General features: G+C 44.3%; 1 protein-coding gene and 1 pseudogene across 1 annotated transcript; one reads left to right on the top strand and one right to left on the bottom strand.

Annotated features, from left to right (window-relative positions):
- The first annotated feature begins 4,631 nt into the window (after window positions 1-4,631).
- On the top strand, window positions 4,632-6,632 carry LOC101933301 (mas-related G-protein coupled receptor member H-like). The gene has a single exon (XM_005312285.3). The coding sequence runs from the start codon at window positions 5,021-5,023 to the stop codon at window positions 5,999-6,001; it is 981 nt and encodes a 326-aa protein (XP_005312342.1). The 5' UTR covers window positions 4,632-5,020; the 3' UTR covers window positions 6,002-6,632.
- A 4,114-nt stretch (window positions 6,633-10,746) lies between these two features.
- Window positions 10,747-11,713, bottom strand: LOC101933041 (olfactory receptor 5G9-like; annotated as a pseudogene).
- Between the last annotated feature and the right edge of the window lie 1,135 nt (window positions 11,714-12,848).

Below are 12,848 nucleotides of genomic sequence, written 5' to 3'. Positions count from 1 at the left end.
AGGGAGGGGAGGGTCTTTGCAGTCACTCATGCAGGAAATGTGCTCATTGAAAGCTACTGCAATTTAGCAGAAGATAAGCATGTTTTTCAGCTCAAACAGATTTTCACTGTTTAGTATTTACTGGAGTGGGAATCGGGAGACTTCACTTCCAACCCTGGTTCTACAACTTACCTATTCTGTGGCCTTGGACAAGGCCCTGACCCTCTCTCTGTCTCTGTTTCCCCTCACACTCTTTTTCTATTTAGATTGTAAACTCTTCGGGAAAGAGACTTTTTGTTCTTTGTTTGTACAGTACCTAGCACATTGGGTCCTGGTCCATGACTGGGGCTCCTACGTAAACTCTTTGGGGCAGAAGCCATCAGTTGCTATGTGTTTGTACAGCACCTAGTACAGTGAAGACCTGATCTTGGCTGGAGCCTCTAGATGCTACTTGTATAACATTATGAAACTTAATTTGTGATTGGGACTTGCGGCATGTCTCAGTGATTTCCAGGCACATGATGGAGGATGTGACGGGTTGGATCACAGAAACCCCTTTGGGGCTGCCAACTGATGTGCCAAGACTACTTCTGCCCCTGCTTTCCTGCCCTGGCAGCTTAGGACTTCAGTGCCCTGCCTGGTTTGAGCCAGACCCCCCTAGCCTGCTGCAAACCCAGACCCAGGGTATGAACCACTTCCCCTAACAGCTGTAGGCTTGACTGAAAGCAGCTTACAGAAGTTTTCTTATCTTTAACACTCAGATGTCCAACTCCCAATGGGGTCCAACCCCCAAATAAATCCGTTTTACCCTGTATAACGCTCATACAGGGTAAATTCATAAATTGTTCGCCCTCTATAACACTGATAGAGAGATATGCACAGCTGTTTGCACCACCACCACCCCCCGGGTATTAATACATATTCTGGGTTAATGAATAAGTAAAAAGTGATTTTATTAAATACAGAAAGTAGGATTTAAGCGGTTCCAAGTAGTAACAGACAGAATAAAGTGAATTACCAAGTAAAATAAAATAGAACACGCAAGTCTATGTCTAAGAAAACTGAATACAGATATAACCTCACCAGTTCCAATAAGCTTCCTTTTACAGACTAGTCTCCTGCTAGCCTGGGTCCAGCAATCACTCACACCCCCTGTAGTTACTGTCCTGTGTTCCAGTTTCTTTCAGGTATCTTTGGGGGTGGAGAGGCTATCTCTTTAGCCAGCTGAAGACAAAATGGAGGGGTCTCCCAGGGGTTTAAGTAGACTTTCTCTTGTGGGTGGAGACCCCCCTCATCTCTCCTATGCAAAGTCCAGCTCCAAGATGAGTTTTGGAGTCACATGGGCAAGTCACATATCCATGCATGACTCAGTTTTTACCAGCCAAGCCACATTCCTGGGAAGGTTTAGATGTGGATTGGCATCTTCAAGTTCATTGTTGGCTTAAGTGGTTTTTGACTGGGCACTTAATTTGCACTTTTCTCAAGGAGCTGACCAAATGATCTACTAGGGTAGTTAAAATCTAGCCAGTACACAGCCAATATTCATAACTTCGAATACAAAAATGATACATGCATACAAATAGGATGAATACATGCAGTAGATCATAACCTTTACATAGATATGTTACATAGCATATGTAGCCTAAAACATATTCCAGTTATGTCACTGTCACAGGGTCAGCGGAGGCTCTCCCATTTTTGTGCCTGCACCCTGTGTTTAGGCCGGTATAATAAAGAGTGTTCACTCCTTCTTTTGTTGGATCACACCAGTGTCTTCATTTACAGTGCTTGTGCAGTTCCCAGATCCCCCAACAGTTCGTGCCCCAAAGACCCTCTCCAGGGTCTCCTGGCCCCTGAGGCTTCCTTGTTGGCAAGGAGACAGAGATACTGCCCTCCTGTCTCCTCCCAGGCTAGCATCCTCACTGAGGTTTGCCCAGGGCTTTTATAGCCCTCTCCTGCCCCAGCCCAGCTGTCACTACTTAGCCCAGCATGTTCGTCTGAGCCAGCCCTCGTTAGGGCTTGCAGCTGGGCTCCCTGCTGAGTACCTGCATCTCTTCACCTGGCCTACTGGCCAGAGAGCAGGCTGTAGCCAGCATTTTGGCAGGGCTTTAGAGGGGGTTTTACCCCTGCCCTGCCACAGTCACATATACAATGATAAGCATATTCCACAAAGCCTTATGGGGGGCACCGTCACAGAGGACATACTGTATTACCATATGTGTGGGCATCCATCTTTTTAAGCATCTTCTTGCATAGCTCTAACTCATCTTTGATCGGCTTGTATTGACTGCACTGTGAAATCTGAAGATAGAGGACAGGGAGAAGGCCCTGTACCTGCTAGGACTTTCCTTAGACATCTTCCATAAGAGTTAGATTGTGTCTTTAAGCCCAGCCTTTAGTGAGGATTGGCGTGTAATCTACATCACCCCTGTAAGTTGTCCCAGGCAGTCATGTGCCTTAGAGATACTCCTGAGACACAATCCCTCCCTTGCTTACCCCTTCTTCTGTAGAGGTAGCAATTTGCCTATATCAGCCAGAAAATTCTGGCACACAGCCTGCCTCTCACATTGGCATAGCTGTCTCACCTCCTCCAGTGGACAGTAGTGGATGTACAGCACCTACTCACGCCTGTGCATCTGGAGCCAATGTCCAGTCTTCCCAGAAGGGGCATAAATTGGGGAATCCTCATTTCCCTGCATGGTATGTAGCCCATGTCACAATCTATCCCTAAATCAGCTGGAGAGGGAGTTTTGAGGATTGGGATAGGAAGGGAGAGATATTCTTAGTATGGATGGGTCCTGCGGGTGAGGAACTACTTATAGTGTCCTGATATATTGTCATCTGCATATCTACAATCAATGGACACTTGAATGTGATGTCCAGTCTTGGACCCAGGAACAATCATTGACCTCCTTAAAGCCAATAGATTTGCAAAGCACCTTCCCTCTTGCTCAACAGAAGGAGCAATCAAGCCCCTTTATGTAATAAAGACAGTAAAGATTAGCTCCTGAGGCACTAGGCTGCATGGTAGGTCAGAGCCAAGTTGTGTGGACTGAGGGTTTTCCCTGTGGGCAAATGCAGGAGAGGAAGTCTTTTGCTGTCAAACTTATGAGATACACAGGAGAAGAACTCTACTACTGCAGCCCAGAAGGTCTGTGGGATGCGAGGCAAGTAATCCTGCAGAATATCTTCAACCTATCTGTCAGTATGCAGGTAAATTAGCTGTGTTCTACACATTGGGTCTCCCTCTAGTGACAGGGCAACATAGAGGAAAGCAGCTTGCTACTTCCAGCTGCATGAATTATTCCTCTAACTCAAGTGCTTTTGCTGATGGTCCTGGGTTCTATCTCTGCAGATGTCTTTAAGTGGAATCATTACATGTATAGTTCTGAAACTTGTAAACAACGTGATGTGTGATATTACATTGCATTTGACATTGAGAGCATTTCCACTTAGAAATGTGTGAATAATGGATTCTTCAGTTCACTGGCAATTCCAAAAAATTGAGGAAAAAATAATGTCAAACTAAAAATAAGAGCTTCTGAAATTTTGAATGAATCAAAAAGATGGTTGAAATAATTTGGTGAAACCAACACAAAATACTGAAAAGAAAAGTTTTGGCAGAAAAATTTTGTCCAGTTCTATTCCCACTATCCCTTCCAACATGGGAGATCAGTGTTCCATGAATGAGGATATAAAAAAACTACTGATCCAGCAATGTAAGTATGGCTGAATGTCCCTTGTGTATGAGAAGAGGACATCTCTCATGACTGTGACCAATGCTTTCTCCGTGTAATGTCCCCAACCAGCAGGGTTCCCTGATGTCAACAGTGAATGGGTGGAGTTGGAGGTGGTTCTTTGCTAGGTTCTCAATTGATTGACTCAGCAATTGGATGTGAGACACTGGCTGTTAGCTTGCAAGGTCAGAAACTCTCGGACCAGTTATGAAATTTCCTTGGAATATTTTATGGCCTTGATTTTTCAAGTGGCTCTCCATTTCTTTAGGAAACCTGCTCAGTCAGTGTTTTTTGCCCATAAAAAGGAGATAGGAAGCAATTAAAGTAGCAGAGCCCTGCTACCAACTTTATGAGACCTTTCAGTAACAAAGAGAAGAAATCGTGGTGGAAAGATTGCTATGTTTGGCTCTACATAGTGTGAACATGGCATTTGGTGGCCAGGATTTAGGGCTGGAGTGACTTGTTGGACATGGAACAGGAAATTACAGGTTACTTCTGAGTCTCTTAATAACAATTACACTGTTGCAAAACGTTCAAGTAATTGATTCCGCACGGAGCAACTGATAAGAAGCCAGAGGTAAGGAATTTCTCTAACAGATTTGCTTTACCACAGCTTCTGCAAAACTGTAATTCAAACCTCAGAGAATCAGAGGGAAGGTGAGCATTTTGTGGGTGAAAATTATCCTCTTTTCTGCCCTCTGATGTTTTCTATATTTTCTTCCATTCCCACAGCTCTGCCCATGCCCGTCAATCCTATCCCCCCAGCCCTCTGCTATTCCAGATCTGGGTTTTGCCCCTGCCCTGCCAATGTGCTTTAATCCTGACTCACAAAACCGCTCCTACTATTGCCACTTTGGGCTCTCTGCCCCTTTCTCTCCCAATGTCTCTCAATCCTGAACTGCAGCCCTACTTCTATTCCAATCCTGATCTCCCCACAATATACACACACAGCTCTGCCACCTCACTGCTGATCTACTTGGGACTGCAGTCTCTGACATTCATTTTATCTTGTGCCCTGACGTTTCCAAAGAAGAAAGACCAGCCTTGTCACTCTCTGCACCAAAAATCCTCTAAAGTCTCCCCTTTCTATTTATCTGTGTGTGTATTTCTAATAAATGCTCATTGGTATCTGGATATTTCAGTTCAGAGGCACAGGGAGGGGCACTAATTACTAGCAAATCCAAGTTCCCACCATGATCAGGAGTCGCTAATACACGTCCCTCTTATCTCTATTAGCAGGTGTGTTTACGAGAGAGAGATAAAGAGGGAGCTGGAAATTGTCATTCTGCAGCAGAGGTTTCAATATGACTGAGCTTATCACGACATCCCCGCTTCCTGGAAAGATAAGCCTGCATTATTGCGTATTATTTAATGATTCCAGTAGCTTTAATGACACAGACCTAGATGCAGATCAGGATCAATGTTTCATTCCGATAGTTGTGATCAGCTCTATTTCTCTGTTCATTTGCCTGGTCGGGCTGGTGGGGAACGGGATGGTTCTTTGGTTCCTCGGCTTCCGCATTAAGAAGGACCCCTTCACCATCTACATCCTCAACTTGGCCATTGCTGACTTTGGTTTCCTCCTGTGCATGGTTGCCTTCTTGATTATTATCATCTTATATTTACATATGGAGTTTCTTGGAGGGTTTGTCATCATAAAGGCAATCCAATGGGTGGCGCTGTTTATATACAACACTGGCCTGTATCTCCTGACAGCCATCAGCGTTCAGAGATGTCTGTCCGTACTTTACCCCATCTGGTACCGATGTCACCGTCCAAAAAACCTGTCTTCCATTGTGTGTGCTCTGCTCTGGGCTCTCTCCATCCTGGTGACTGGACTGGAGTGCTATTTCTGCATCAATGACTACGACTGTTCCAAAATGACCATATTCAGCTGTGTCTTGAGTTTCCTGATTTTCACTCCACTCATGGTTCTGTCCAGCCTGACCCTGTTCATCAAGGTCCGGTGTAGCTCACAGCGACACCAATCAACAAAGCTCTATATTGTCATTATGGTCACCATCCTTTTCTTCCTCATGTTCGCCCTTCCACTGAGGGTCATAGTGCTGATGGCCTTCCTTAGTCACACCATGATACACCTCTTTGTTATGTCTTTAGTTATCCTGCTGCCCTGCATAAACAGCAGCATCAACCCCTTCATCTACTTCTTAGTTGGGAGACACGGGAAACGGCAATTGAGAGAGCCCCTCAAGGAGGTTTTCCAGAGAATCTTCAATGAGGAGGCTGGTCCACAAGAGAAAAGGCCCACCAAACAAGTAAAATAGCCAGCCACTCAGAATCTTACAGAGCATGTGCAAGGCATGGTAGATCTTCAAAGTTAATGATGCTACCCTTGCAAGGACATTTCCGTTTAACGCTACAGCACTTTAATAAATGAGAAATAGAGCGAGTCAAAAAAATTTCCAGCAAAATATTTTTTCATTGGAAAACAGGGTTTTGTTGGCAATCAAAATTTTTCATGCAAAAATTTCAGCACCAACAAAATGTTTTGATTTGAAATTGTGGGTTCTTCCCCACCATCCAACAGTTTATGTAACTGTTTTCCAATGGGCAATGAAAGTGAGGAAACTTTTTCATTGTTTTACTGTTTGTTTACCTTTCCCTGGTTAAATTATAAAGATAATTAAAAGTAAATTCACCCTCTAACATTTTTTTCACACTTCTGCATTGTGCTCCCAGCTGGTTCAGAATTTATCAGTGATAAAAGAGAGCAGCTTCAGATGCCACTGAGTTTAATATTTCCAATGTAATATTTCCAATTCATTGGTCCAGGCTGCTGAGAAAAGATACTTGTATGTGCATTACTGTGATTAAAAAGCACAACGGACAAGGGAGATGGGAGGTACAACAAAGCATACTAGCCCTCACAGGCAACTGTTGCAAGAAGCAGGTGGTTGTACATCAGGCAGTAATTTCATGACATCTGGAGGTTGGATGAGAATCAACAAAAATAATTGAGCCTGGTTTCACTGATAATTTTTAACAACAATACATCATTGGCTACAAACACATTCCTATGATTGGTTCTCTAAGACTACACACTCTGTGCACTTGCAATGTGCTATACACATTTTAACTTTCAGGACAGCTCTGCAGGAAATGATGATTTTCTCCACTTTCCAAACAGGGAACAGGAGGCTGAAAAAAGAGGGGTGACTAAGGGCTTGTCTATACAGGAAGTTATTCTGGAATTGCTATTCCTGACTAAGGCTGGGTCTACACTACCCGCCTGAATCGGCGGGTAGAAATCGACCTCCCGGGGATCGATTTATCGTGTCCCGTTGGGACGCGACAATCGATCCCCGAATCGACGCTCTTACTCCACCAGCGGAGGTGGGAGTAAGTGCCGTCGACGGGAAGCCGCAGAGGTCGATTTTGCCGCCGTCCTCACAGCGGGGTAAGTCGGCTGCGATACGTCGAATTCAGCTACGCTATTCATGTAGCTGAATTTGCGTATCTTAAATCGACTCCCCCCTGTAGTGTAGATGTAGCCTAACTGTGTGTGGATTATCGTATTCTGGAATAAGTGCCTTACTTCAAACTAGTTTAATCCAGTTTGGAAGTGAATTAAACTAATTCAGTTGAAGGCATGCTTATTCCAGAATAAGAGTGTCCACACAAGGAGTTAACCAGGAATAGTTAATCCACTTTAAATTCACATCCTACCTTATTCTGGATTAATTCTCAGGTGTAGACAAACCCTTATTCAAAAATGAGGCAGTGGCCAACTCTGGGAGCAGAACTCAAGAGTACCTGCAGCCCAGTTATGGGTTCATAATCACTCTCACAGCCACAAGAGATCCTCTTAAAATCGACTTCTGTATTCCTCCCCGGCGAGGGGAGTAGCGCTAAAATCAACTTTGCTGGGTCGAATTTGGGGTAGTGCGGACACAAATCGACACTATTGGCCTCCAGGAGCTTTGGACAGCACTTTGAACTCCGATGCACTAGCCAGGTAAACAGGAAAAGTCCCGGAACTTTTGAATTTAATTTCCTGTTTGGTCAGCATGGCGAACTCAGCAGCACAGGTGACCATGCAGTCCCCCCAAATCGTAGAGCGTAGAATGTTTCTACGCTCCCCTTATCATCTCCGTCCCTGAGGTTATCGCAGATTAGAAGGTGAAATAAATGCACTCGCGATGACATGTTTTCCGAGCTCATGCAGTCCTCCTATAGGGCATAGCTTAATGCACGGCGGCCTTCAGTGGCAGAGGCCAGGAAAGAATTAAGTGATCGCAAAGAGCAGAGGCAGGATGCGATGCTGAGGCTAATGTGGGAGCAAACGGACATGATGGGTCTGTTGGGGGAGCAAATGGACATGATGAAGCGTCTGTTGGAGCTGCAGGAAAGCCAACAAGAGCACAGACCCCTGCTGCATCCACTGCATAACTGCCTACCCTCCTCCCCATGTTCCATAGCCTCCTCACCCAGACCCACAAGAATGCATGGGGGGAGGCTCCGGGCACTCAGCCACTCCACTACAGAGGATGGCCCAAGCAACAGAAGGCTGTCATTCAAACAGTTTGATTTTTAGTGTGGCTACAATAAGCAGCGTGGCCTTGTCCTTCCCTCCTCCCCCACCCCACCCAGGGTACCTTGTCCATTATCTCATTTTTTTTAATTAATAAAGAAACAATGCATGGTTTCAAAACCTTTTTCATTCCCACACAGATGCATAGATTATAAGGCCAGAAGGGACCATTCTGATAATCAAGTATGACCTCCTATATAACGCATTCAAAACAATAGTTACTTTATTTCTAAGGGGGGAAGGTGGTTGGCTTACAGGGAATTAAAATCAGCAAAGGGGGCAGGTTTGCGTCAAAGAAAAACACACACAACTGTCACACCGAAGCCTGGCCAGTCATGAAACTGGTTTTCAAAGCCTCTCTGATGTGCAGCGCGCCTTGCTGTGCTCTTCTAATGCTCCTGGTGTCTGGTGCGAAACGATTGTCTGCCTTTGCTTTCACAGAGGGAGGGGCGACTGATGACATGTACCCAAAACCACCTGCAACAATGTTTTTGCCCCATCAGGCATTGGGAGCTTAACCCAGAATTCCAGTGGGCGGCGGAGACTGCGGGAACTGTGGGATAGCTACCACAGTGCACCGCTCTGTAAGTTGATGCTAGCCATGGTAACTGATTTAATGCGACTTAATGCGCTTAGTATGGACATACACAATCGACTGTATAAAATCGATTTCTAAAAATTGACTTCTACAAAATTGACCTAATTTAGTAATAGTGTAGATCTACAAGTATCTACCAATGTGATATATGCCATCATGTCCCAGCAATGTCCCTCTGCCATGTACATTGGCCAAACCAGACAGTCTCTACACAAAAGAATAAATGGACACAAATCAGACATCAAGAATTGTAACATTCGAAAACCAGTAGGAGAGCACTTCAATCTCCCTGGACACTCAATAACAGACTTAAAAGTCACCAATCTTCAACAAAAAAACTTCAAAACCAGACTTCAATAAGAAACTGCAGAACTGGAATTAATTTGCAAACTTGACACCATCAAATTATGCCTGAATAAAGACTAGGAGTGGCTGGGTCACTACAAAAAATAATTTTCCCTCTGTTGATACTCACATCTTCTTGTCAACTGCTGGGAATGAGCCACATCCACCCTAATTGAATTGGTCTCGTTAGCCCTGACCCCCCCACTTGGTAAGGCAATTCCCATCTTTTCATGTACTGTATACATATACCTGCTTACTGTATTTTCTACTCCATGCATCTGATGAAGTGGGTTATAGCCCACGAAAGCTTATGCCCAAATACATTTGTTAGTCTCTAAGGTGCCACAAGGACTCCTCGTTGTTTTTACTGATTCAGACTAACACAGCTACCCCTCTGAAACCTGCTAATTGAGTGTATGTATGTAATTGTTTTATGGTAAAGACTAGTATGGGATCCCTAGAAGAAAGAAAGAAAGAAAGACTCCTATTATAATCTCTACTTTTAGTATTTAGAGGGCTCTTATACAAAATCCAGCTATAGTCTCTTACAAGGGATATGAATTCATGGTCTGTGCAAATACTTTGTAAGATAGAGGAATTTTGTAGCACAGAATTGGTAAGTAAATTGACTAACTTCCCTCAATATAGATTGTAGGGTTTGCGAGGGGCCAATATGTACCTCATGTCACTTAGGGCCAACACATCTTTTTTCTATCTTAAAGGGATTGTTTCATAATAAGCCTTAAAAATATTCTTGCTCGGACACATTATTCAGCACTGTCCAGCAGCAGAGAGTCCCACAGTTAATGGCCATATAATAATGTTTAGCACCCCTGTGCCATGTTACCTCTTCAAAGTTAAGTCATGAGTAGAGCTGGCTGGAAATGGATGTTGTAGACTTTTTTTACTATTATTTTGTTGATTTTCCATCAACCTGAATCAAAACACTAAACTCAACAACAAAAAATGTTTCAAGTCAATTTGACACTAAAATGCATCTACCTAGGGTGCCATGGAGCCTCATAGGAGTTGTAGTTTGCGTGCTTCACTACCCCATTCTCTCTGATGGGCCTGGCTCCTTGCTTGGACTACACATCCCATGATGCACCATGGTATCTCCACTGAGGGGGTGGAAATTCTGCTTCTGACTCCACTCTTGAAATAATTAATGAATCTTTATAAAGAATCTTTAATGAATGCTTTATATGAAGCAGCAAAATACAGCCAGTGATTCAAATTTAGGACTTCCATTTCTGTACTTATTCCTTTAGGCCATATGTGTGCCTCATATATTAGGTACATGAAGGCTCCTTGAAGTATGTTAGCAGATATGCTTGCATTCATCTTAATGTTCAGGTTCAGGGTGAAAAAGTGAATCCAATTCTCTTTAATTTAGGTCTATTCAATTTCTGATTACCATGGGTTTTCACACCAGACAATACCCAAAATTACATGAAGTAAACAGAGAAAATAATAAACTCAGCCCAAGATTTTTCTTTATTATCTCACCAACATTTTTGCTGCACTGACACCTGTCAAGAAACTGTTACTCGGCCTAATAACCTTTTCAGGGCGTCCTTCACTTCCTTGTTCCTCAGGCTGTAGATAAGAGGATTCAGCATGGGGATCACCATGGTGTAGAACACTGAGACCACTTTGTCCCGGTCCAGCGAGTAACTGGAAATTGGCCTGACATACATAAAGACTGTGGTGCCATAGAATATCATGACAGCTGTCAGGTGGGAGGCACAGGTGGAGAAGGCTTTGCGTCTGCCCCCAGTGGACCGGATCCTCAGGATGGTGGAAATGATATGGATATAGGAGACCAGAATCTCCAGTGATGTGACGATGCCATGAAATGTACCAAAGGTGTAAAGCACTATCTCATTGCTGTAGGTATCAGAGCAGGAGAGCTTTATCAGTGGGGGGATGTCACAGAAGTAATGATTGATGACATTAGAGCTGCAGAAGGACAGTCGAAAGGTGGAGATAGTTTGTGCCAGTGCATGGACAAAGCCAATGAGCCAGCCACCAGCTGGGCACAGACTCTGTGGGACATGCTGACAGTATAGAGTAGTGGGTTACAGATGGCCACGTAACGGTCATAGGCCATCACGGCCAACAGGAGGCATTCAACGCTCGCTGTGAGCACAAAACAGAACAGCTGTGCAATGCACCCACCACATGAAATGGCTCTCCTCTCAGTTAGGAAATCCACCAACATCTTGGGGGTGATGGTTGAGGAGTAGCAGAAATCCACAAAATCCAAATTACTGAGGAAATAGTACATCGGTGTGTGGAGCCGGGGGTCGACCCTGATCAACATGATCATCCCAAGGTTTCCCACCAGGGTGATCAGGTACATCACTAAAAAGAGCAGAAAGCAGATGGCCTTCATCTCTGGACTTTCTGTTAGTCCTGAGAGAACAAACTCAGTCACCAGGGTGTGATTTTCCCCCAGCCATTTTGTCCGCACAGGCGTTATCTGCTGATTGACTCTTCCTGATTGACCAAAGAGAGAACTGATGAGCCCCAATTTATCTTCTAGATAACCAAGGTACTTATATGGTCCTCATTACCATAGCATCTAACCACCTAAACATATTTAATGAATTTGTCCTCACAACAACCCTATGAGGTAGGGCAGATGGGAAACTGAGGCACGGAGTAGCTAAATGACGTGTCCAAGGTCACACATACAGACTGTGGCAGGGATGGGACTTGCTCCCTGGGCTCTTAAAGCTCAAGATAGTACCTGAACCACTGGACCATCCTCAATCTCACTGTGCCCAACTCAGCAATTCAGCCTTGCTGGGAAAGATGCACTAATCATCATCCCTACAGCTCACTGCACATCCCTGCCTTTCCACTCCAATGCAGCTGCAGTTGGATGTGTCCAGCTGTGAGCAATGTGATCCAAATGTTCATGAAGGGCAAGGGCCATCTTCCTGAAACAGATAATCTCAGCATTAACTCAAGGACCTTTGCGGGTTTTCACCTTCCTCTGCAGCATGAGGCATGGATCATGTGCTGGGATCACCTGGGCCTGGCTCATCCAATCAATTCCCTGCCATTTCAGGAGCCTTGGGCATTGATGGCATCTTGGTCTCTCCTGTTCTCTGTCTGTGGTACCACATTAGTCCCCTGAGGACTGAAATGCTTTAGTCTTTGGGCCTTATATAGTAATATTTGGGTAAAATTTAAGGGCCTGCAATGTACTGAAAGCCACACTGTATATGGTCCCCGCAGGCATCACTTTTAGCCATTCAGAACTCCAACAGGAAAAAGCGAGTGGCTTCTTTGCTATAATAACATGATGGCAGGAGGTTAATATTTTGGCCAAACCAGCAGTAGAACTCAACCCCCAGCAGAGAGTGAGGTATGAAAACTCCTTCTTATTGGCCTGATCCAAAGGCCGTTGAAGTCAAGGGGTGACTTTCTATTGATTTCACTGTACATTGGATGGCACAATGGTCATTTTCTGCTGAGAAATTAAATAGATCATGATTTACTACATGAAACACCCTTGGGTTGTAAGTAGCAAAAGCCTCCATGATTCTGACGGGGGGAGAATCACAAGTGAAGTGGGAATTATTGAAATTAATGACATCTGCCCTTTCTGGGATATTAGAAGCCA

The sequence above is a fragment of the Chrysemys picta genome, unplaced genomic scaffold, assembly GCF_011386835.1.
Source record: "Chrysemys picta bellii isolate R12L10 unplaced genomic scaffold, ASM1138683v2 scaf588, whole genome shotgun sequence".
In the NCBI taxonomy this organism is placed as follows: Eukaryota; Metazoa; Chordata; order Testudines; family Emydidae; genus Chrysemys; species Chrysemys picta.
Note: the sequence above shows the minus strand (reverse complement) of the source record. Positions and strands in the feature narration are given on the sequence as shown.